Source organism: Cynocephalus volans, chromosome 9 (genome assembly GCF_027409185.1).
Source record: "Cynocephalus volans isolate mCynVol1 chromosome 9, mCynVol1.pri, whole genome shotgun sequence".
Lineage (NCBI taxonomy): Eukaryota > Metazoa > Chordata > Mammalia > Dermoptera > Cynocephalidae > Cynocephalus > Cynocephalus volans.
In genome coordinates this window covers 81,640,375-81,666,561 of record NC_084468.1, presented here as the reverse complement: position 1 = coordinate 81,666,561, position 26,187 = coordinate 81,640,375, and the positions used below count along the sequence as shown (strand labels likewise).

Below are 26,187 nucleotides of genomic sequence, written 5' to 3'. Positions count from 1 at the left end.
TCCTTGAAAATGTGGTCCTGGCCCTACCCCCACCCCATGGGTTCTATGACACTTCTTCTGATTTTCCTTTGACCTCTCAGTCTTGCTTCTTAATCTCTGTAACAGGCTCTTCTTTCTTTGTTCACCGTCTTGAATTGCAGTTCTTTGTTGTCTATAAAACACTTCCTGGGAGATTTTATCAACTGCCAGTTTCCAACTGATATTTATATCAGTGGTTCTCAAAAGGGGGTTGATTTTGTTGCCAGAAGACATTTGGCAATGTGCAGAGACATTTTTTATTGTCTTGACTAGGGAGTTGCTACTGGCAACTAGTGAGTGGGTAGAGGTCAGAGATGATAAACTAACCATCCTACAATGTACAGGACAGTGCCTCACAACAAAGAATTACCTGGTCCCAAATATCAACAAGGTCAAGGTTTAAAAACTCCTGAAAACTAAAATGCCATGCATGAGATGCAGTTTACCATAAAGTTATAAAAGAGAATAAAGATATCTAAGAACTGATACGATTTCTAGGATATATCTACTGCTAAGTAAATAAAACAATGAACAAATGAAGGTACGCACCTGCAGTCTGCTATCTTTTGTGTAAGAAACAAGAAGAAAAAAAGATACACTAAAAAAACCCAAAGCATGACAAGAAACTAAACAAACTGGTTAGTTCTGAGGTGGAAAAGGCGTGGGGATGGAATGGAGAAAGAATAGGTGAGGGAGTGATACTATTCTGAGTACATCCTTTGTAGAATTTTGATCTTTGGAAACTTGTTAATTTTGAAAGTAAAATAAAGAAGAAAAGGAACAAGGTAAAAACCCTTAAAAAAATTACAGAAACTGAAGAACCTAACTGTATTTTATATAAATAACACAAAGAAAATTTTAAATAAATAAATAAACTCATAATCAAAGTGCTTTGACTATATAAGTCATTCTAAAGACAAAAACAACAACAACAAAAAAAACCAACAAAAAAACCCCAACAAAACCAAAAAAACCCTTATAAACAAATCTCAGTGGGCTTAATGGTCAAGTGATATGGGTATAGCAATTCTAAAACTATTTTATGCATACTTGATGACTGAGCAAATCAGTAATTATATTGATACTGGAGGAAGTCAGGGTTCTCCCTGTCAGAAGAAAATACAAAATGAAAGGCAAGGACAAGCCCTACAGTGACGAGTTAGAATTAACAGTATTGGTATAAATAAATTAAAAAAAATAAAAAAGTTACACACATTTTCCCTTCTCCCTTCCTACCTCTATCTGAGGCCTGTGCCCCTTTCTCCCATCTCCTAGCTTGTTCGGCTGAAAAGGCAATGGCATAAAACAGCAAAGAACACATCTAGTCCCCAGATTCTGAAATACCATTCCCTATTAAAAAGAGCCAAAACTACGAGAAAGGGCTAATTCTAATTTCAAGCCTGGGGTAGGGAAAGTACAAGTCAGGAACATCTTTTGGTAGAAGGGAAAGACTCAAAAAATGCTAAGAACCTCTCAAACAGACACAACAGACTACGTGAAGGGGCCCTCATCTGCCCAAACTGAGCAATTTATGTATCAAAATTAATAATGATAGCAGTGGATTATAACCCACTGAATAAATATCTATGATTCCATTTTCATATTTGCTGTACATAAATACATAAATAAATGAATAAATGGGGAGAAAAGGGAAAACTTATTTACAGTAGAATACCAAATAATAAAACTATAAGTTCTAAAATGCCAGTTAGAATATCACCACTTTGCAACCATGGTTGTCAAAAATGAATCAGGCAAAATGATTAGATGCTAAAATTACTGGGTGGAAGTTGGCTAGAGAACAGGATCATCACCCAGTCTCAAAGTCTCTCCACAGATTACTTAATGATTACAAAGAGAAATGGTAACTTTATAGGAGAAATCTGGCAGAAACTATGTTTACTGAGTGGTCAAAGTTCACTTCATCAATAATGGGACAAATGGATATCATGTGCCTCTTAATACAGTACACTGAGAAGGACACAACATTGTTTATGTAGTATTCCTCCCACTAACCGAAATTTAATTATGAAGAAACATCAAGTCAACCCAAATTTAGAGACATCCTAAAAAAAATTGGCCTGTTCTCTTCAAAGGTCAGTATCATGAAAAACAAAAAGGGCTGAGAAGCTGCTTCGGATTAAATTACATTAAAGAGATATGACAAACCAAATCTAATTTATGGTCTTAGAGAAAAAATTACTGTAAAATATTACTCAAAATATAGTCCACAGTTTCAGTCCTCCAACTCCAACTGTACCAGAAGGTAAAATAACTACATTACTAAGCACAACAGCTGATTTTTTCTTTTCTCAATGCAAGACTTTCTTGGTGAAGGTATTAGTACTGTGATTTACATTCTAGAGCATATTCCTTATTTATAAACCAGAACTTTGAGTAGCAATGCTATAATGGAATTGCTGAGACAAGTGGTAAAACTGAAATATGGACTGTATACTAGATAACAGTATCATATTGATGTAAATTGTTATTTCTGAATTTAAAATACTACTGTTACTATGTAAGTAAATGAATAATCTTGTTCTTAAATCAATGTAAAAGTATTGAAGGCAAGTGGTTCAGTAAGAACTGAATAATTAATGTTATAATAAAGCAAATGTGGGGAAATGTTAACAATGGGTGATTCTTCTCGAAAGGACTGTGGGGGTTGATTACATTATTTTTACAGTTTTTCTATAAGTTAAAAAATTTTTTTGAAATAAAAGTTAAAAAAAAGGGTGTGTGTGCTAATATATCCATTTCTCAGGATTAACTATGCAGAATGTTCACTGTTTTTCATTTTGAAATGAATTTCAGAATGAGGCATGTTTATAATGGCTTTGTTTGAAAAGTTCAGTTTAAGAGGAAGTCCTCATCTTATCATCAGCAGTAGACAGTCCTGATCTCTCACTTTTTGCAACACTTTCTTCACTTAGCTTCTAGAAGACCACATAACCTTCTGACTTTTCTCTTACCTTAATGGCTGCTCTCTCTCAGAACCTTCTACAGAGTTCTTCTCATCTCCCAGATCCTAAAATCCAGAGTTCAGAGTTCCCCTGGCTTAAGTGTTTCAACCAATACATTCTCTTCTCTTGCTGTACACATCAGTGTCCCTTAGTGATTTTAGACATGAACCTAGACTACTCCCTAGAAATCAAATGTCACAAATACAATTACTTACTTGACATCTCCACTTAGATGTCTAAGAGTCTTCTCAATCACAGCATGTTCAGGCCTGAACTGTTGATCTTTCTTCACAAGGTGTTGTTCCCCCACCCCGATTAGAAAGTCTTCCTTATCTCAGTAAACAGGAACTCCATCCTTTCAGTTAGTTACTCAGGCAAAAAATCTTAGGGTCATTTTTGATTCCTTTTTTCCCACCCCACATGAAATCTATCAACAAATCCTCTCTACTCTACCTTCAAAGTATGTCCAGAATCGAACCACTTCTTATCCCTTAAACATGCGTTATCATGGTATAAGTCTCCATCATTTTTTGCTGGGTTATTACAATATTCACGCTTCTACTCCTGCTCCCCTATAGCCATAAAGACCTTTTGAACATCTCAGTCAGATCATTTCACTCCTCTGCTCAATATTCTCCATGGACTTCCCATCTTATTGAGAATAAAAACCAAAAAGCCTACAGGCCTAACATGATTAAGCTCTTGTCTACCTCATCCTTTACACTGTGACCTCAAACCCTTCACTCTGAATCACTTGCCTCCCACTTTCCTCAAAAACACCAGGCATAATACCACCTTCAAGGTCATTGTGGAACATGCTATTCCCAATGCCTAGAATATGCTTTCCCCCATAACTACATGATTCACTTTCTTACCCGCTTTAGGTCTTTATTCCAGCATCACCTTTCAATGAAGCCTTTCCAAACATGCTCTATAGAAACCATGCCCTGGCCCAGAACTCCCTATTTCTCTTTTGCCCATTAACTTATTCTCTGACATACTACATGTTTTATTTGTTTACTACCTTTCTACCTGACTGGAATATAAGTTCTGTGAGGGCAGGGATTTGGGGCTTGTTTGATCACTGCTGTACTCCTAATCATAAAATAGTACCTAGCTCATACAATGTGCCCAATAGATATACTAAAATGATTTGACTCACGGACTGAAGAACAAATCATAAAGCAGTTATAGATGATCAAAGGTACTAGTTGAAATAATTTTCCTACCTATGGAGGACTTAAAATATTAAATATTTGCTCTCACTAAGCCTTTTATTGAAAATCATCCAGAAAACACACACACATTATACCTTGCCATGTCTACATGTTAGGGAAAAATAACCAAGATGTGGTTGAGAAAGGCATAAAAAAAGAGAAGTCATCAAAAGATTTCAAATTAAGTAACCTTTTCGTGAAAAATCTCTTGATGTGGAAATATAATGAATCTATTAAGTGGCTTACACTATAATCACTGTGTCTTTGTTGAATTTTTTCTCTTGAGCTGTATTGGAGCAATTTGGGGAAACAACATCTTCACTATCAGAAGACAAATCAATATACTGTATTCCTCTTTGATTCTTGAAATATGATATACTTGATTTTCTTTCATTATCTGGAGTTTCTGGAACACTAGAATCTTCTGCAAAAGAAAAAAAGAAGAAAGGCATTTTGATCAACTTGAAAATAAAACAAATTTGTTTTTGATAATTACAATCATGGATTAAAAATCTCTAACTTCATTACCTTTTTCCATTCTAAAACCAAAAATTCCTATCACTTTTTAAATAAAAAATTAATAGTCAACTAGGTGAGGCAAAATGATTTTCTATTTTACAGGTTGCAAGACCTTAGTGGAAATTGCGAAACACACATAGGTTTGTGTTTTATATTCTAATCCTTTTCTCTGTGCTTTTATTTTCTATTTCTTGGTTCTTGCCTGAGACAGCATGGACACCAGAGCCCAAAAAGACTCGTATTCCAATTCAGTCCTAGTCTTCTTACTTAAATCTGTCTAAGCCTTAGTTTCCTCATCTGTAAAATACAGATACTAGCAGTCACAGAGCTAATAGCTAATAAAATCAGATGATATATGTAAAGCATTTAGTTCAATAACTGGCACATAGCCACCATCCCATAAATATTAGCTTTTATGTACATGTTGATATTATGTCCCCTTCCAGCCCCCATTCATATGCTGAAGTCGCAACCACCAATACTTCAATATAATTCTATTTGGAGACAGGTCCTTTAGAGAGGTAATTATTATTAAATGAGGGCATATAGGTAAGCCCTATGTGACTGTAGGTTAAAATAAGGTATATAGGTTGGGCTCTTGTCCAATATGACTGATTAACTTATAAGAAAAGGGACAGACATGAGGGATGCAAAAAGAAGAAAGGCATTATGAAGACATGGTAGGAAGGCAGCCACTTTCCAAGCTAAGGAGAGAGGCCTAAGAAGAAACCTGCCAACAACTTGGACTTCTAGCTTCCAGAACAGTGAGAAAATAAATCGCTGTTACTTAAGTCACCCACTTTGTGTTACTTGGTTATGACAATCCTAGAAAACTAACACAGTTGGTATCATCTATCTGTGCAAAACAAGTCAGTAAAGTATTATACCAAGATCTCTTCTCTCTGAGAGGTGAGTTCCAAAATTATTCTCCCTTCTCCCAGTAAAACCACCTTTTTCTTTTATATATTCTAGGAGGAAGAGATCAGATTTAAGGAATTCATATTAAAGTAAAAATAGTACATTGGTCTAGTGAATTAATTAATTTTAAAAAGCAATAACCAGATAAATATTTAGTTGAAAGGCAAAAATAGCTGCCATTAACTACTTTCTAGGTCATTACCAAATCCTCAAGTATAATAAACATTTAATTCTCATAATAACTCCAAGGGATACATAATATATCACCATTTTATAGATAAATCAAAGTTTAGAGAGAAAAAGTAACCTGCCTGAAGTCATAAAGGAAGAAGTAGCAGATCTGAAATCTGAGTCTGAATGTCTAAACCGTTACATTCAAAAGCTCTTAGCCTCTCTCACAGACGGTCACAAAAATATCATAATCATTATTATGAGGTTCACATGCCATATTTGTTAATAACATTAACCAAGTACTACATAACTACTATTTGCTCTGGAGGGCACCAGAACACAAATATTTCTTTACTTCCTACAATGCAGTCCTAGCAACAACACTGAAAAGCAAATCATATTTTCCCCAAGAGAACAGTTTTATAAACATTGAGTGCAGCCTGGGTGACGAACTGTACTGGAATAAATCACAGCTATGCTAACTGCCATAAATATGAAGACACCTAAAAATTCTGATAGTTACGTGAAGTAATAAAATTACAGTCCAACTCCTGTAAAATAAACACAAGGGTACTATGGACTCTGATTTTGCAAAGTGTTCCTGATGTATCACAAATCATACATACATAAAACTAAAAATTTACATCTTTACTGTATCAAAAATTTGACCTAAAGCTAAATGCATTATCAGCTGAACACTTTAATAATAATGTCTTACTTTCTGATACTTTAGGGCCTATAGAAAAATGATTTAAATTGTACAATTTTCTTTAAAAAGCCTCCTTATTCAAAATAAATAATAATCTTTCGAAAACTAGACATTTAAATGCTTAACTGTTGAAGGTCTAAAATTTGTATTATTATTATTATTATTATTATTATTGTTATTTTTCCCAGTGGCTGGCCAGTACATGGAGGTCTAAAAATTTTATTAGTGAAGATTAGGAAAATTAGAATTTCCTGAATATGATTCTATAGTCACCTTTTCTCCCCATATTTTATACAGAGTGTAGTACAAAATACATGTATAAGACATACCAATTTTAAAAATTAACCATTAATGTGCTTAGTTAACAGAACAGAAAGAGTAAAGGATAAAGAATAAACTTTGGCTTACTCCCCAGCATGTACTCAAATACTTAAAAGAGCTTTCACCAGATATGCAATATACATTAAACATGTATTCTGTAACTAAATGGCATCCTCACAGCCCAATGGGCAAGTAATTAACAAAGAAAATGGTTAGTATAATATGGGGTCAGGGAAAAGTTATGACACAACATCTCAAACTCAGGACCCCTTCTTACACTTAAAAATTGAGGGCCCCAAAGAGTGTTTGCTTATGTCAGTGATATCCATGATACTTACCATATTAGAAAGCAAAATATTTAAATATTTATTAAAAAAACCAAATTCTTTACCTATTAATGTAAATAACATATATTTATGAAAACTATATCCGCCCAAATAATTTTGAGAAGAGTGGCATTGTTTTACATTTGTGAAAATCTCTGATTTAACAGAAGATAGCTGGATTCTCATATCTGTTTCTGCATTTAATCTATTTCAGTATATTGTTTTCATTTAGATTTATGGAAAAAATCATGCCACAGTTATGTAGATGGAGAAGGGAGGAGTATTTTCATAGTCATTTTAGATTACTGTAGATATTCTTATTTAATACTAAACCGAAACTTGACAGGCAGTAAGTAATTTCTTAAAGGTTAGTTGCAATGTGGAATCTGAAACCACATGAAAAAACATTTTGCATTCTGTTACACTGAAACCCACTGGTCTATCTTACACTTTAATGGACCTTTAACTCATGCATTATTCTGTAACACTGCCAGAAGAGTAATGCCATCTTTCAAATGTTGACCCATTTCATGATGTTACATCCAAAAAATTACATTTGTTAATATCACCACTGATCTCATTAGAAATGTCTAAGTATCTGAAAGCTATCAAATTCACAGCTGTGGATGCTAGTTTTCCAAAATTCAAACTTGCCTTTGAAAACTAGAATTTAATCACTGGCAATAAATACTGTGTAGCATTCTTTGATATCATTTTGTTCATTTTTGAGAAAATATCTGCCAAATACCTAAGTCTCTATAACCACAGTTTACCAGTCATTCTTTCAAGTAAAAATGGTGTTGTATGAAAAAAATGACTAGTTAACTCAAAGCAATTGCTCAAATGCTTCCTCTTGAGATAACTGCTGTACTGTGGTATACAAAGGGTACTTCACATTTAAAAAGACATCTACTCATAAGTTGAAATTTAATAAAAATAATAATTTGTTTTGCTTCATCAAGGACTTTTTAAGTGAAACTGGCATTTACAAAATTTTAAGAATACAATGACCTTGAGAACAGTTTGGAGCATCACCTTAATTCATGCTTAATTCATTCTACCATTGCTTTTGCACCATCAGACCAAATATCAATAGAGAAAAGGAGAGTAATGTCAATATAATTATGACAATAGTTTTGACCTTATGGACACCCTGACAGACTGTTAGGGAACCTCGCCCCCAAAGGTTCACAGACCACTCTCTGAAAACTGATGGGCGCCATACAAGTTTATTTATGAAATATAAACTTTCCAATATAGTCAATAATCTAGAATTAGAATAGTGCTGAACACTTAGATTTATTCATCCAGACTATTTTTAGAAATAAGCAACAGCAAAAACAGCTAAGAACCAATGGCTAAAAAGATATTCCCGATGCAATGATTCTTTTTGAACCAAAGAAGTGCTTTTAAGCAGCATCATAAAGGAGACAGGAAGCAAAAAAGAAAAACACAAAAATGGAGGAAAGAACAGTGAAAAGCAGAAACAATTATGAAGAAAAGACATCTGCCACTACTCAATTCTGACATATGCTGAATGCCTTTTGTGTTTAAGGTTCTGTTCCAGGAGGTGGGGGATATAAAGAAATAAAAGGCAAGCTATGGTTCACCTTGTTCTAAAGAAACTAATAGGAGCCAAGTAGCCATGTATGCAAATAACTATGTTATGAGACATAATTTGTGCCAGGAGAGAGGAATAAGTAAAATGCAAAATGAACATGAGGGAAAACAGCCTGTCCTTCCATATACAAGCAATTAAAAAGGCTATCTTGGGGCCAGCCCCGTGGGCCACTCGGGAGAGTGCAGAGCTTGGGAGTGCAGCGGCGCTCCCGCCAAATCGGGTTCGGATCCTATATAGGAATGGCTGGTGCGCTCACTGGCTGAGCGCAGTGCAGGCGACACCACGCCAAGGGTTGCGATCCCCTTACCGGTCACACACACACACAAAAAGACAAAAATAAATAAATAAATAAATAAAAAGGCAATCTTGTTTTAAAGACAGAAGATGATATTTTCTCATTACCATATGTAAGAAGACTCCAAGTCTCCAAGAAGTAATTCCAAATGATATTTCCCATTAGCGGTATGCACGAGAGACAATTTTATATCCCAAGTTTTTCCAGTACCTTTGTACCTACTCTCATATCTAAGTTTACCATGAAACAAAATAAACATTCCAGCCTACAATGATTTTGCTGTTCAAGTGGTCCAAAATCAACACTTACACAAAAACAAAAACACTACTGGGAGATTATGAATTCACACAGAAAAAGTTTAAATCAATTTGATAATACATAAATAAAGGCAATCTTACCAAGTAAAATAAAAACACACAGACCTTTACACCTATCCTGCAGACTTACTAAAGCCTGCACTTTTTGGTATTTTAATCACATATTGCTCTATACTGTTCAATCTAGCATGGCAACTGATTTTCAAGGCAGTTCCTCTAGATACCAACTAAAACACATCATATATTTGTCCTTTTAAAAGGGTTATTACCAAAAAGGTATATTGTAAAATCTGGACAGCCTTAATTTGAATGTCACAGTAGACAGGGAAATACTTTTAGCTTCTTAAAAAAGATAAATCAAACTATCTCTCTGATGAAAGCTCTAGAAAAGAGGCTGACAGTTAATTTAGTTGGTTAGAGCTCTGTGTTGATAATAGCAAGGTCAAGGGTTTGGATTGCCATACTAACCAATGGCCAAAAAAAAAAAAAAAGAAAAAAAGAAAGAACATACTAAATACATGATAACACATCATTCTAAGAAGAAATGAGAAGAAGGCTGGCGGGTTAGCTCACTTGGTAGAGCATGATGCTGAGAACACCAAGATCATGGGTTCAGATCCTCATACTCACCAGCTGCCAAAAAAAAAAGGAAGGAACATTTCAGGTTTAAGCCAAAAGAAAGAGTAAAGATTTAAATTTTAAAAATGTAAAGAAAAAGAAAGTCATGTTATTAATATGGGACAAGACAAAGCATTAAACTTTTGAGAGGTACTTTCTAACAACAGCAATTTTATGTACAGTAAAAACAGAACTGACATATCTCAACTGCATAGTAATAATAAAATGCATTCACACTACAGGACATATACGGCAAAGAGTCAACAGAGACAAATATGAAGTTTTAACTCTCTTCTCTAAGCTCTTAATAAGGCAAAGAGCACAAAAATAAATAAGATGTAGAACATTTTTACAAATGTTTTTGATTGGGACCCTCTATAAGAGACACATTTTAGATTATGACCCTAAACACACAAATTGTTAAGACAGGTATAACTGAAACAAAAGTTTCAGAAGCTCTTACTATAAGTGATAACTTTTGATAATTTTCTATTTATTCTATTTCATTAAAAATTATAGCTAGGACCGGCCCCATGGCTCACTCAGGAGAGTGCGGCACTGGGAGTGCTGAGGCCGTGGGTTTGGATCCTATATAGGGATGGCCGGTGCGCTCACTGGCTGAGCGTGGTGCAGACCACACCGTGCCGAGGGTTGCGATCCCCTTACCAGCCAAAAAATAAATAAATAAATAAAAGATTATAGCTATATAGTGTATAGTTAGTCAGGATCACCCAAATTTATTTATGACACAATAAGTGTTTGTAATCCACAGTTTGAAAAATAATAATAAAACACATCTATTACTTAGCATACGATTAAATCTATCCTTGGATTATATCTTCTTTTCAAGCACCCTTGGAATTTATACAGAAATTAATTTAAATTAGATCACAAAGAAAATCTCAGCAAATACCCCAAGGCAGAAATACTACAGACCACATTTTCTGGTCACAAAACAATGAAATGAGAAGTAAATATTAATAAAAACATGCAATCAAAATTTCTTCCACTTGGAAATTTTAAAAAAGGGGGAAAAAACTCCACAGAAACCACTTCTAACCAACTTTCAGGTCAAAGAGGAAGAAAAAAACCAAAAACACATTAAAATTTAGGATATACCATATATATTATAATACTACAACAACTAAAATAATCTAGTAAACTAATATTATAGAAACAGATTAATGGCCCAAAAGATACAAATATACAGTCATGTGTGCACAAAGATGCGTCAAAGGGCAATGATGGACCGAATATATTGCAGTGGGTATACAGCCTAGGTCTACAGCAGACTATATTATCTAGGTTTGTGTAAGTTCACTCTATGATGTTCTCAAAATGATGAAAGTGGCCTAATCATGCATTTCTAACAACGTATCTTCATTTCTCAGAAGGTATCCCTGTAGTTAAGCAATGCTTGACTGCAGGAATATAGTCTAGCACTGCATTTAAAAAAATAAAAGCACTATTCATATTATAGAAAATGTTAGTCTCACTGTATTGTGTATGTTCATGTCATATCAGATAGTATGGTCTGTATGTTCATGTCCCCCCAAAATTCATACTGAAGCATAATCTTCAATGTGTTATTAAGAGGTGAGGCCTTTTGGAGGTGATTAGGTTATGAGGGCTCTGCCCTCACGAATGGGATTAGTGCCCTTATAAAAGAGGTCCAATGATGCTTGTTCTCCCCTTCCACCATTTGAGGACACATAGAAGGCACTACCTGTGAGGAACAGGCCCTCACAAGATACTGAATCTGCTGGCACCTTGATCTTAGACTTCTCAGCCTCCAGAAATGTGAGCAATAAATTTCTGTTATTTACAAATTACCCAGTCTAAGGTATTTTCTTAGCATGTTCAGCTGAGACATCAAGAATACTATGTGTAACTAAGTACTAAAGAAACAACCACAATCAGAACAGTGAAAGATCCAGAAATTATATCATACTAGAAATAACTTTAAAAATAAATGGCATTGGGCTGGCTGGTTAGCTCACTTGGTGAAAGCGCAGTGCTGATAACACCCGGGTCAAGGGTTTTGATTCCTGTACTGGACAGCTGACAAAAAAAAAAATAAACAAATGGTTTGATCAGTTTTGAAGACTTGGACTAAAAAAAAAAAGGTGTTGAAAAGACCAAGAGTGTAAAATAATGACAGACTAGAATTACCCTGTTTTCACAGAGCGTTTTATAAAACTGTGATTCCTACACTTGGTTTATCAACATCTGTGATACTGTGAAATATATATTTGGTCTTCATCCTTATTTCCTGGCATACAGCTCCTAAAATCCTGGGAATATCTAAAGCGATAAGAGTGTCTTTTGCATGTTAATTAGATGACCTGGCTGGGGACCCATAGATAGTTTCTGGATGGGGGAATGGTCGCTGAAAAGACCAAGGCATGATTAGAGGGCTGGGACTTTCAGCCATACCACCAACCTAAATTCCCATGGGAATTTAGACTATAATGATGACAGATTAACGTAAGAAAAAGGACTTTTCAATAAATGGTTCTGGGACAACTGACAGGTTAGTAATGTGACTGCTGAATGCAAAAAAGAAAAACATATCACTATTTCTATAGTACTTATAAAGAAATAAATTTCAGATGAAGTTTAAAGTTAAAAATCAACATAAGGGGCTGGCCAGTTAGCTCAGTTGGTTAGAGCATTCTGCTGTTAATACCAACGTCCAGGGATCTATCCCCGTACTGGCCAAAAAAGAAAAAATAACCAAAAAACCCCTCATAAAACCCACGAGATACCATCTCACACCCATTAGGTTGGCTATTATCAAAAACACAGAAAACATTTGGATTTCCATACTGGCCAGCTGCCAAACAAAAACAAAAACAAAAACAAACAAACAAACAAAAACCCTGTGTTGGCGGGGAAATTGGAATCCTATGCTCTATTGATAGGAACGTAAAATGGTGCAGCTGCTATATAAAACAGTATGGAGTTTCCTCAAAAAATTAAAAATAGAATTATCATATTATCAGCAATTCTACTTCTTAGTATATAACCAAAAGAACTGATAAACAGAATCTAGAAAAGATTTGTACATTGATACATTCTGAGCAGCACTATTCACAATAGCCAAGAGATAGAAGCAAGCTTAGTGTCCATTGATGAATGAATGGATAAACAAAATGTGGTATTTACATATAATGGAATATTATTCTGCCTTAAAAGGGAAGGAAATTCTGATATATGCTACAACATGGATGAACCCTGAGGACATTATGCTAAGCGAAATAAGCCAGTCAAAAAGATAGTGTATGATTCCACTTTTTTAAGGTAACTAGAACAGTGAAGTTCTATTTGACAGAAAGTACAAGGCTGGTTGCCAGGGACTAGGGGGAGCAGGCAAAGGGGAATAGACGTACGATAGGTGAAGAGTTTTAGTTTTGCATGATGAAAAGAGTTCTCAGCATTGGTTGCACTAAAATGTGAATGTACTAAACTGAATGTACTGAACCCTACTAAACTGTACACTTAAAAATGGTTAAGATGATAAATTTTATCTCATGTATATTTGACCACAATTTAAATCCTAACCCCAAAGGTGATGGCATTAGTGCCCTTATAAAAAAGGCCAAGACCCCTCACCCATATGGCCATGTGAGGATACAGTGAAAAGATCATTAGACACCAAATCTGTTGGTACCTTGATTTTGGACTTTCCAACTTCCAGAACTATGAGAAGTAAATTTCTGTTGTTTATAAGCTACCCAGTCTATGGTAGCATGTTATAGCAGCCCTAATGGACAAAGACATGGAATTAAAATAAATAAATAAAAACTTACAAATTATTTATCAGAAAAGAGACATTTACCAGAAAAAGAGAGAAACATAAAGGAACACAGAAAAACCAAATGGCTAATGCATATATGAAAACATACTTAACCTTAAAAATAAAGAAAAAAAATAAAGCAACATCTCATACTGCCCCACACCAGAGCAAACTGTGGTCCCAAACCACTGCCTAGTCTCTATGCCTGTAGGCTGCTGGCAGGTCCCACACTGGAAAAAAATAAATAAATAAAGCAACAATAAGATACTTTTGCCTATTAGCCTGTTAAAGATTAAAAAGGTTTGTGATATTTTACCCAGGTAAGAAAAAGCAGATATCAGAAAACCAAGCTGTTGTCTGGTGCAAAGTAGTAAAACTTTTGTGTACGGTGATTTGACAATAACTAAAATAATACTTATAGTCCCTTTAATCTGACAATTCCATTTTCAGGAATTTTTCCACAGATTATACACATGCAAAAATATCTATGTAAAAGAATGGTCACTATAGCATTCTTTTGATACCAGAAAAAACTGAAAAGCCCCAAACAACTAATGACCATTAATGGGAAACTATATGAATTATAATACTTCTATAAGTCATTCTGCAGTCACTTAAAAAATTTGAGGTATAGTATTTGTATATGGATTGAGATGGAAAGCATTAAGACAATCTACTTTTTAATTAACAGTAAGTTACATTTTAATACATATGTAATACAATGCTATTTTTGTTTAAAAATCAAAATAAAAACCTGGACTATATACACAGAGAAAAAATATCTAGAAAAATAAACATGAAAACTAAACAAGGATCAAGGAAGATTCTGCATTATACAATGCTGTATCGTTTAACTTTTTATGTAACATATTGTTATGAAGAAAACAATAGCTAAGCATGGCAAGTAAAAAATGTAGTTTAGGAAAACACAGACAAAAGATGTACATTTAAATGCACTTAACATTTTTACTTATAAGTACTTATTATACTTACTATCAGACAATTCAGCACTAATCCTGTTACTAAGCACTGCTTTTCAACTAACATTAGTAGACATTAAGAAAAAAGAATGACTACCTACAGATACTGTGATGATTCACATTTTGGCCACACACACTTAAAAAAACTGAGTATCGCCCAATGGTTACAGAATTGTGAATCTAAAATGATACATATAGCTTCATAATTCAAAGGATCATATCCATTTTACTGTTGACAAGGACAGCAGAGAACTTCTAGGCAAGGGAGACAAAGAGTGAAATCCAAAAAAGTGATGTCTTACCCAAGATCATGCAATCTGTATGTGGCAGAGCAATGCTCTCTGGAATTCTTTTTGATAACTGGTATAATTCTTAAAATGTCTTGCTTATTAACAACTTATTTCAACATGACAACCACCTTGAAGTGGCAACCACTTCAGAGGACTGAATCTATATCACCAAGAAATAAATTCATCAAGCATACACTAGAACTTTCCTCTATTCCTACGTCAAAATGATCTATGAACCCATCTATTTTTATCTCCTTCAATATTTCCCCCCCAAGGTAAAGTGTGTCTCTATTCCTTTGCATAGTTAAACAGTACAACTGTGCTTCAGTTCCCAATCCCTTCATGCCTCTCTTCAGATACCTCCCTCCCTTCATCCTTTCCCTCTCCACTAGCTTCTTTTCCTTGGATATCAAACATGCTCAATTTTGAACAAACCTGAAACATCTTTTCTTGATATGGCCTCCCTATCAAGCTGTTTCTCTTTTTCCCTTCTTGAAAGAATATTCTCCCCATCTCCTAACCATTCTACTGAAACTGTTAAAGGTTAATAGTAACTTTTAATTTCCAAGGAAACTGGTCTTTGATGAGTCCCATCCAACTTGACTTCTCTATAGCATTTGATATTGATCACTACCTACCAAGCTGAAAACTCTTCTTTCTTTGGCTTCCAGGATACTATCATTTTCTATGACTATTCTAGTCATCCTTTATATCTCTCACTGTTTACCCTGCCTTTGTCAATCATCACATGTTGATGTTTCTTACTGTACACCCCGCTTAGGACATTTTTTGCTAACTAACACAGTGATGACTCCCAAGTTGATTTCTCAGGTTCAGACCACTCTTTGAGCTTCTAGCTCTAATGTTCAATCATCTACTACCTTGCTACTGAAATATGATAGGTAATGCAAACTCAACATGTTTAGCACCTTTCTCCTATACCTACCTCCTAATTCAGGTGATAGTGGCAATCACCCAGCTGACCAAGAAAGGAACATACGCATTTCCTTTAAATCCTCTGTATTCAACTAACCGATCACCAAATACCATTAAATATGGGTCATATAAAATTCCCCTAAACTGCTTCCTCTGTCATTTTCCTACATAGTGGCTCCAATTAATACAAATGCTTGGTTTACTGTCTTTCATACTGAAATGTCTACAGTGTACAGGACCAAATAAGATCCATTCTCCCTGGCATAGCATATAAAGGCACCTCTCAATCCAGCAGTTTAAATTTCTTTTGGCTTTATCTATATTGTCAAAACTTCCTCCTCCATAGATAATCCTCCTCTCTCCGCCCTCCATACACATACCACAGATTCTTCAAGGCAACATGTATTTTCAACCCTTTCATCATTTGTTTAACCAATAAACAATGACTTCATTGTTTAGAGTCCACTTCAAAGGTTATCTCTCTGACTTTTCATAATCCTCCCCAGGAAGAATGGATAATTTAATCATTTGTGAGTCATAGATTGTGACCCTACTTTGCTTAATATTTTCCCTTATTATAGGATTTATTACATCACACTATTTTAACTACATATCTACGTGTCTTTTCTTCCTGATGCTCCTTGAGGATCCTCTTTTATTCCTATTATTTTTAATGCATAAGGCATAGTAGGCTCTCTCCTCTCTCACTCATCTGCCATTATCCTAATCTCTCCAAACACTCTGTGCACCCAAAGTCAAAGAAAAAAGAGAAATAATGGGTAAATAACAATCATTGATGATACTGAGCACTGTGAAAGTAAAATAAATCGGGGGCACAAGTTAAGTGTATGCCCTCAAATCCAAAAGCTAATGTAAATTTAGATGGGCATTAGGGAGCCTGTACTATACCAAAAGTACATTCAAGTATCCATGGCTAATGAGTGCCTGATGGCTAGGGAACTGTTTCAAGGTTATAAAAAGATTGAAGGATATTAAAAAATACATATAAAGTATTAACATCACCCACTCATCATGCAATAATCCTTACTTCAACACATTTATTGAGGGCCTATTACATTCCAGTCACTGTTCTGAGCAATGGGGATAAACAGATGAAGAAGACAGACAAGGATGCTGCTTTCATGGGTCTTACATTCTAACAAGGGAGACACAAATATATAATATAATGATAGGTAATGATAAATACTATGAAGAAAAATACAGTAAAGCTGAGGGATGGGGAAGAGAAGAGGGGCTGCTATTTCAAAAAGAGTGATCAGGGAAGGCCTTCTAAACAAAGAGGTGACATTTCACTAAGACCTAATGAAATGAAAGAGCTGGGTTATATGCAAATATCAGCAGGAAGGTGTTCCAGGTAAAAGAGCAAATTGGAAGAAGCAAAGATGGGATGGGATCTTGCTTGGCATATTCAAGAAACAATGTGGCTGTGGCAAAGTAACTCAAGGAGAGTGGCAGGAAATAAAGTCTTAACTCACATCAGGTAAAATAACAGCATTCGTTGAAAAAGAGTGATTACCGGCAATTTTGACTACATACAATTTCTGTCCTATAACCTGACTTTGACCCTAACACTCTACTGTAAATAAACTAATATAGTATTATCCCATAATGGCAGTATGAAATGTTACCATATGATGATTAAAGTAGTAAAGTCAATACTCTTATCCTACTGATGATTTGTCAATCTCCATCTCCAGTCCTGACATCTCGTCCTCTTCACAGGTCCAACACTCAATTTAGCATCCTTCCCTACTCTCCAAGTTGCCTTAGGAGCTGGGGGCAGGGCCTTGGTTTCTTATTTGAATTCTTAAAGGCATCCCAATAGCTTATAATAGGTACTTCCTACCTATTCTGATGTACAGTACTAATCATTTATTTTTTCAGTTACTTAAACTAAAAATCTTAACATTCATCTTATCTCATTCCCACCAGATTAGTCTGAAAATCTCTCACATCTTTCTTCTCCATTTTTACTATCATTATTAAGCTCAGATTATAAGAGCGTCCGAAATGACTTCTCTCCCTACAAACCCTACCCTCTATCAATGTACAGTACTCTATACTGCTAGACTGACTTTTTTTTATAAAAGAACTTTCATTTTCTCATTCTATCTATGAAGTCTTTAACGGATGCCTAGTACCTATAAAGTCTAAAGTTATCGGCCTTGGTTTTCAAAATTCTCCAAAATTCACAGAACCATTAACAAAAATAATTTTTTAAAGCAAAGCATGCCATTCCTACTAGAATGCATTCTCATCATTCCTAGAACAAACTTAATTTTCATATTTCTCCAGACTGACCATGTGATTACTAAAGCAATCTGTTTCTAAGAGGAGCTTATGTATAAAAAGAAGTCCCAATAAACAGAAAAGGAGTGGAGTGTCCTTAGAAAGAAAAAAAAGTAAAGGAAAAAAACATCTGATTAGAAAAGGCAATTAAGAATTTCACATTACCCATACTGATAAACAAAACATTACATTGAAATCCAGTTTACAAAGTGCTTTTAGAGGTGAAAAAATTGTGGACCCCCAATTTTAAGTGAATTATTTAATCTAAGTACTCAAAACCCCATGCCTACACCTTGACCTTCCTTGTCTAACCACATAAGAAACAGATGAATATATTCACTGGAAAACATTAAAGTACGTGGATGTTCAGACATTAACCACAGCATGTTATGCAAATCAAGTATCTATTGAAAGAATGAACACAGGAATGTCACCCCGGACTTAAAATCCTTCACTTGTTCCCTTTTGCATTTAGACAAGTTCAAAACTAAGACAAATAAAATCCGAAGACTCCTAACTACCTCTTAATCCAATCTACCAAATCATTCCACCAAGTTCCAATTATATTGAAATATTTGAAAATGTTACTCTAATGATAACTCCTAGGGAATCTACCATCATTGTTACATTTAAATAGAAGCATGGCAGAAAAAAGATACCAAGGGTGATACATACAAGCTTTCAGGCCACATTAATTTAAAAGCTGCTTGTGAGATACTGAGTTTTGCATAAAAAAAGGTCTTACTGAAAGAAACATTAAAATAAAACTTATAACATTCCTTTCACCTTTCATAAGAAACCATATAAAGTAACGATTAAGAGTTTGTGTTCAGGAAGCAGACTGCTTCGAGTTGAGTTCGGACTCTACCAAGTTCCTAACAAATTATCTTCTCTGGGTCTCATTTCGGCAAAATGTTGATAATAATACCTGTCTTGTAGAATTATTGTGCAAATTAAATGACAGAATGTGAAGCACTTAGCACTATGCCTAAAACATAGAGCTCAAATATATTCCTCTGTTAATTGTTCAACGAACACAGAATAGAACAAAAATATAAATTTATAGTTTATTCTCAAATCCTATTATCTGTGATAATCTGCTGATATGGTTGAAAATGGTTCATTCACTATAAACAATACCAATTATGCATCTGCATTCTGGGGATATCCAGACAGTCAAGTGGAGGCAATATCTGAATGTGCATAGGGATTGTCTTCAGACACCTTGATCAATGTCTAGCCTCACAGTAGGTGATTTTTTTGAAGGAATACTGGAATGAATGAAAACGTTTGGCCAAATAACAGACTCAAAACCTATCATGAGACTGAATCAGCTACATTTCTCTTCCAGTAGCAACCATTCTGACCTAAGGATGACTTAAATTCAGATTCAACCTCCATCAATGTGCCATTTTCCAAGAACTCTATATAAAAGTGAAACAATAATGGATGGGGTGCTCAGAATGGACATAGTACCTATGGCAGTCCCAAAGCTGTATTTAAAAGGGCACACTGGAGGACAATGCATCAAGAATAAAAATTAGAATACCTTCTGCCTTTCATCTTTTAAAAATATTCTTTGATGCCACATCAAATTGCAATATTGTAACTCACCTGTTTTTTCAGTTATATCTGAATCAGGGGTGTTTGCCCTGCTAACTTCTCCTTCAGCATTCTCCTCTTCAGCACTAAGAGAAATTGGTGAAGAAGGGCCAGGCTGGGAGGGCTGAGGGGTGGCTTCGGGCGCTTCCTCAATCTTATTCCTTTTCTCAAAGCGAAAACGGTCCAAATTGAAAAGATTCATATTGGTGTAGAAACCACCACCCCAGGGGGTAGGGGGATTTAAATGAACTATCTGCAGGGGAAAAAATAAAAAGAGGAAAAAAGGCCATGAAAACAACATAAAATACAAAGCCATAACATAGTTAATTTCCAAGGCAATAAAGGGCCCGCAAACGTGCCAGTGCCTCAGGACCTTGATAGCTGCGCTTCATTGTTAGGCCACACCGATCAGAAGGCGGATAGGAGTATATTTTAAAAGTTCTACTGCTTTTCATTCCCCTTCGTCCGTACCTCCCCCCTACCCTCTTTACTCAAACCACGAGCTGACCCTCGTGCAACCTCCTCTTACCCCAGCACGCTCAGGCACGTTCCCCAACCTAACCCCCCAGTGGGCCGCGCGCCCACCCACAGAGAGAGGCTCCCTGCACTACGGTGCCCCCTGCCTCGACAAAGGACCTGCCAGGGCCCGCGCCACGACACTGCGGGGACACAAAGGGGCCAAAGAAGGGGAGCGGCGGAGGCCGTGCTGGCGGGCACCCGCCCGGAAGTTGACGCGGCGCGATCCCAGCTGAGAGGAAGCTGACAGGATTAAGAACGCACAGGAAGGTTCAAAGGTGGAGAGAAAGCCTGAGCATCTTTTTTAACGCTCGCTCCCTCGCTCACTCTCTTTCTTCCATCAATACTTACGGCCTTGTAGCCTCAGTGCAATGTAACAAAGGCTGAAAAGAAGAAAATAATTCCTGGAGTGGGTCGACGGTAGCCGGGCCGGGACCTACCAAACGGCACGGAGAAACCTACCGAGCGCGTAGTGATGACGCAACACGCAGACTGTGTTTTTTTCTTCCCAAGAGAGGCGAGCGGAAAAATGTCTAGGCGCGCGCTGTTGTCTTGGTAATTCGTACCGCCTCCTTGCCTGGTTCTAATGGTGGGATTATTCTGCACTTTTGTTCTGTTTCTCCAGGTTCGCTAGAGAGTCGTCAAATAGAACGATGACAGTAAATAACATCATAATATTATATAATTAATATATATTTTATATATTATCTAATATGTTTAATATATAATATAAACAGCATAATAATAATATTGTGCTAAATGTTTTAAGTGTATAATCTCAATCCTTACAAAATCTGTTTTTACAAAATATGGAAACTGAGGCCTGCAATGTTAAGTAGTTATTTAGGGGTAAAAAAACCCAGGGATGTTGTACTTCAGAGCACTTGAACTGCCTTCTCACTGTTGGTGGGATTATTCTTACAGTGGAATGTGACAATTAATTCACCTATCTTGATGGAACACCTATCTTGATGGGATACCTAAACAATATTTACTCTCTTTGTTCCAACATGAGACTAGAAAGGCAATTTTCTGAGTTGTAATTTGATCTCCTGGTTGGCATATCCTTTAAAAAGGCATTTCTACAAATAATTATCCTGCCGTATACACGGGCCATTGTAAACTTAAATTGGCATTCTGTTTTATAAATCTGTGTTGTGAATTGTATAATTATAACGCTAAACCACAGTTTTATCAAATATGGTCACACTTATAAAATCAAATGTCTGTATTCATTAAATCAGGGTCACAGCCTGCATAATCGGGATTTCCGTTACACCTATCTTGATATCCCATGAAATGGCTCAACTTCATGCATGTATGTTAAAAGATATGATCAAAGAATATATTTTCTGGGCCGACCCCGTGGCGCACTCGGGAGAGTGCGGCGCTGGGAGCGCAGCGACGCTCCCGCCGCGGGTTCGGATCCTATATAGGAATGGCTGGTGCACTCACTGGCTGAGTACCAGTCACGAAAAAGACAAAAAAAAAAAAAAAAAAAAAGAATATATTTTCTTATAAGTAGTAAATTATTTTTGGTAATGAAAACTATTTGCTTTATAATCAAAGAGACCTGAGATTGAAAATGGACTGTACTAGCTGAATGACTGGGCGATTTGTATAACATCTCTAAGCCTTAGTTTCCTCATTCTTTAAATGTGATTAACAATTATATTGACGTCTAAGGGTGTTTTTCTGCAACACTACCACCTTTTGACATTTGTACAGCTGGGGAAAGAGTGAAAATGGAGACCCACATGCCATATGTCTAAATATTTAAACATTATAAATACAGCTAACAAAATGTAAAAGTAAAATATGTTCTTCTTATTTCGAAAATGACCAGGTAAGCCAAGTTGAACTTAGAATTTCTACTGTGTCAAAATGTGAGTGATTCAAAGAGAATTGTTTGTCCCATGTATTCTGCCTTCCCAGTGTCACCTTCTCCTGCTCAATTTGATATTGTTAGGGCCTGTGTTCATGTGTATGGACACCTAGCTCAAATGTCCAACTCTGACCCCAACTAGGGTTGCCGTATTTGTAAAAAAAAGGATGCTCAGTTAACTTTAAATTTTAGACAGTGAATTCTTTTTTTAGTGTAAGTATGTCTGATGCAATATTTGGAATTTATTTTTACTGAAGCATTGTTTGTTGTTTATCCGAAACTCAAATTTAACAAGGTGTCCTGTATTTTATTTGACACACCTACTCCTACCCTGCTCCTTGCTCACCTCTTGGGCCTATGGGCCTTTTAGCTACATGTTTGGCCTAGGGATATAGATACTGGAAATACTGTTGGCCCTCAGTAGGAAGGACCTGGGAAGAAAAAAAAAAAGTCATTGTTAGACTTCTTGGGGCTGTGCAAGCAGAGAATTTCAGGGACCAGGTACTCAAAGGACTGTCTAAAAGTGAAGGCACAGGTGCTGAGTGAACACGTCTTTTTTACCCCACAGATTCCTTTGGGGTGGAGCATAGCTGGAAAGAATCATTTTGAGCCCATTAAAGCACTAGGTCCAGGATAGGGACTGCTTGCCAAGTTCTAAGGGTGAGATTGTTCTGCAACATTCATTGACCTGGGAGAACTGGGATGATCCATGAATGGGGTTTTCCTTGAAGGTAGGGCAGAAGTTTGCTAGGGATGCCATAACAAAGTAACACAGACTGGATAGCATACACAACATAAATTTATTTTCTTACGGTTTTAGAGGCTAGAAGTTCAATATCAAGGTATTAGAAAAGTTAGTTTCTTCTGAGGGTCGTGAGGAAAGGATCTTCCAGGCCTCTTTTCGTGGCTTGTAGCTGGCCATCTCCTTCTTGTGGCTTCACATTGTCTTACCTATGAATATATCTGTGTCCAAATTTCCTCTTCTTATAAGGAAGCAACTCATATTGGATTAGGCTCCAGGCTAAATGACCTCATTTTAATTTAATTACCTACATAAATACTCTATCTCCAAATGTGGTCACGTTCTGAAATACTGTGGGTTAGGACTTCAACATAAATTTTGGAGGGAAAGCAATTAAACCCATAACAGGCAGAAAGAAAGTGAGAGAATTGTGTGGGAAGGACTCTCTATATGGACCCTGAAATCTTCTAGAATGATAGCAGGAGTTGGGGCTGAAAACCTGTACTCTAATTTTTTCTTCCTTATGACCCTAAATATGGTCATTTTCCTGAGTTCAGTCTGTGGTTTTCTGCTTGTGTCACTTTGTTCTTTCCCAGAGTAGACTGATTGTGGTGATGACTAGATTTATTTGGCAAATCTTACTAAACTATAGAATTAAAAAGAGCAGTTCTTATGGATTACAAACTATACCCCAGTAAACCTAATTTTTAAAAAGTAACTAGAAAAATTATTGATATGGAAGAAAAAAATTGAAAAGTACCTCTCTCCCCAGAATAGAGAGGAAAAAGAAAAAAAGATGAAATCAATGACATTTAAATAATAAATATAGGAGTCAGAGGACTAGGAAGCAACCTCTGAGTAATTGGGATAACTAATCAAACACACACTAGAAGCAATAATGAAAAAATATAATAGAAAGTGTTCATAAGCTTTCATTAGTCTATAGCTGAAAGAGCTCACTAAATTCAAGGCAGAATCAAATTTAAAGAGACTAAACAATAAAAATATGGTGGAGATTTTTTCTTTATTTCAAGAATTTAAAAAATGTCTTGCAAGCACTTTTAAAAACAAACAAACAAATAAACAAACCCCCCCAAAACCAAAAATACCTACACCCTACAAAGGGAAAAAATCAGGCAAAAACTTTTTGTTAAACTAGATATTAGAAGGTAATGATGCAACATCTGCAAAGATTGGGGGAAAGATTTGTGACTCAAAATTGTCTGTATCACAAATATATCATTCATTTGTGGAAGAAAAAACAAAAAAAATTTTGAACTTTTAATTCCTTGAATATATATCTTTCTTTAAATTTTTCTGAAGACATAAACCCAGCTGACAAGGTCAAAATGAGGATTTCAAGAATGGAGAATTCTTGGTGTAAAAGTACTCTGTTGAGAGTAAACACAAGACTTAATGATTGTAAATGTGGTGCATTAGTCAGCTACGGTTACATAACAAATGACTACAAAATTTTAGTCACATAAAACAATAAGTTTTTATTTCTCTTTTATGCATCTGGTGATTGGCTATTGAGGCTCAACTTCAGCCTACAATGCCTGAACACAGTAGATGCTCAATAAATATTTGTTGAATTAATGAATTATGTTAATAACCTGATAAATTGTCCAAGCATATAGGTAACCACAAATAAAATGTAAAGTAAGCTGAGTATCTTCCAAGCGATACATGCCATAAAATAACAACATAAATAAGTTTAAAAGTCTCAGAAAAGAAGTGACAGGACTCAAGAAAGGAAGAGAAGTAAAAGAAAAAAATATTTTTGAAGGGGCTGGTCATTTAGCTAACTTGGTTAGAGAGTGGTGCAGTGGCACTAAGGTCAAAGGTTTGGATTCCTGTACTGGCCACACACACATACACACACACACACACACACACACACACACACACACACACACACACACACACACACACACGAAGATTAAATCAAATGTAAACATAGCTAAAAAAACAGATACTTTAAGAGAAATGGAGGTTGGAAAGGGGAAAAAAAAACTTTTAAAAATAAAAATAGAAAAGTAAATAGATTTCAAAAGAAAATAATAAATATTGAAAATAAGCAAAGAAGATCCAACATTATTATAATAGGAGTTGCTACAGAAGGAAACCAAAGCAAAGAAGTGGAATACCTAAAAACTGTATTGAAGAAACATTTCCTGACAATTACGAAGATTCTGAACTGTATTGAAAGAGCACATCATTTACCTGAGAATATCAATACAAATGGCCAACATTAAGACATATTCTAATAAAATTTAGACTTTAAATGAAACTGAAAAAAATTTTCTTGGACAGATTGACAAAAGCAAGTTACTTATAAGGAAAAGAAAATTATATCATCATCAAATCTTTCAACAGCAAATCTTGTTTTTTTAAAATAATTGATAATACATACTTGTGGGGGACAGAGTTGACTATCAATACTGTGTACAATACATGAAGATCACATCAGGATAATTAGTATATTCATCATTACAATACATAATCATTCTTTGTGTCCATTAACCAGATTCTTGCTGACCCTCTCCCCATCCCTCTTTCCCAGCTCTAGTAACCACAGTTCTCAACAGCAAATCTTTATGCCAGAAGAAAATGGAGTTTTGTATTTAAGATACTCAAGGGAATAAAATGTGATCCAAGGATTTTATATCAAGCAAAAGCGCCTTTCGAATAGAAGCACAAGTACACTATTAACTTCATGTAAGAACTCTTTGGATATTGTTCCCATGATTGCTACTGAGGTATCTATCAAAGAATGAACTTCATAAAACCAAAACGTCTATTAAGACAATGATGTAAGGATAGGCATTGAGCATTAACTGTATAGTTACTTGTGTAGAACAAATATAATATGAGGTTTTAAAGGAAGACAGTACTGTATATTATGGCTCTATGATCTATCAATGCATATCTCTTAAAATGGGGAGAGAATGGTAGGAACATATGGAAAAAAAGTTTGATTTAACTGTTTTCAATAATTGTATTTAAGTTAGTGTAATAGTATTGTTATTCTGAGACTGATTTGTGTATATTGTTGGATAAATCAAATGAGTAAAGATATTTTAATTATATTATTTCCTGTTTTTATTT

At 35.4% G+C, this 26,187-nt stretch overlaps 1 protein-coding gene across 4 annotated transcripts in view; it reads right to left on the bottom strand.

The window, feature by feature from the left end:
• SMARCAD1 (SWI/SNF-related, matrix-associated actin-dependent regulator of chromatin, subfamily a, containing DEAD/H box 1) overlaps positions 1 to 20,857 on the bottom strand; it is a 75,903-nt gene extending 55,046 nt beyond the window's left edge. Inside the window, exons 1-3 of one of the 4 annotated variants that reach the window (XM_063107593.1) lie at positions 20,801 to 20,857; positions 19,946 to 20,186; positions 4,448 to 4,625 (exon numbers count right to left, since the gene is read on the bottom strand). In XM_063107593.1, the coding sequence (XP_062963663.1) occupies positions 4,448 to 4,625; positions 19,946 to 20,135 (368 nt within the window). In that variant the 5' untranslated portion in view covers positions 20,136 to 20,186; positions 20,801 to 20,857. Of the gene's footprint in view, positions 1 to 2,993; positions 3,070 to 4,447; positions 4,626 to 19,945; positions 20,187 to 20,462; positions 20,644 to 20,800 lie in introns of those variants that run through there. The other 3 variants (XM_063107594.1, XM_063107591.1, XM_063107595.1) reach the window with 3 other exon arrangements.
• Between the last annotated feature and the right edge of the window lie 5,330 nt (positions 20,858 to 26,187).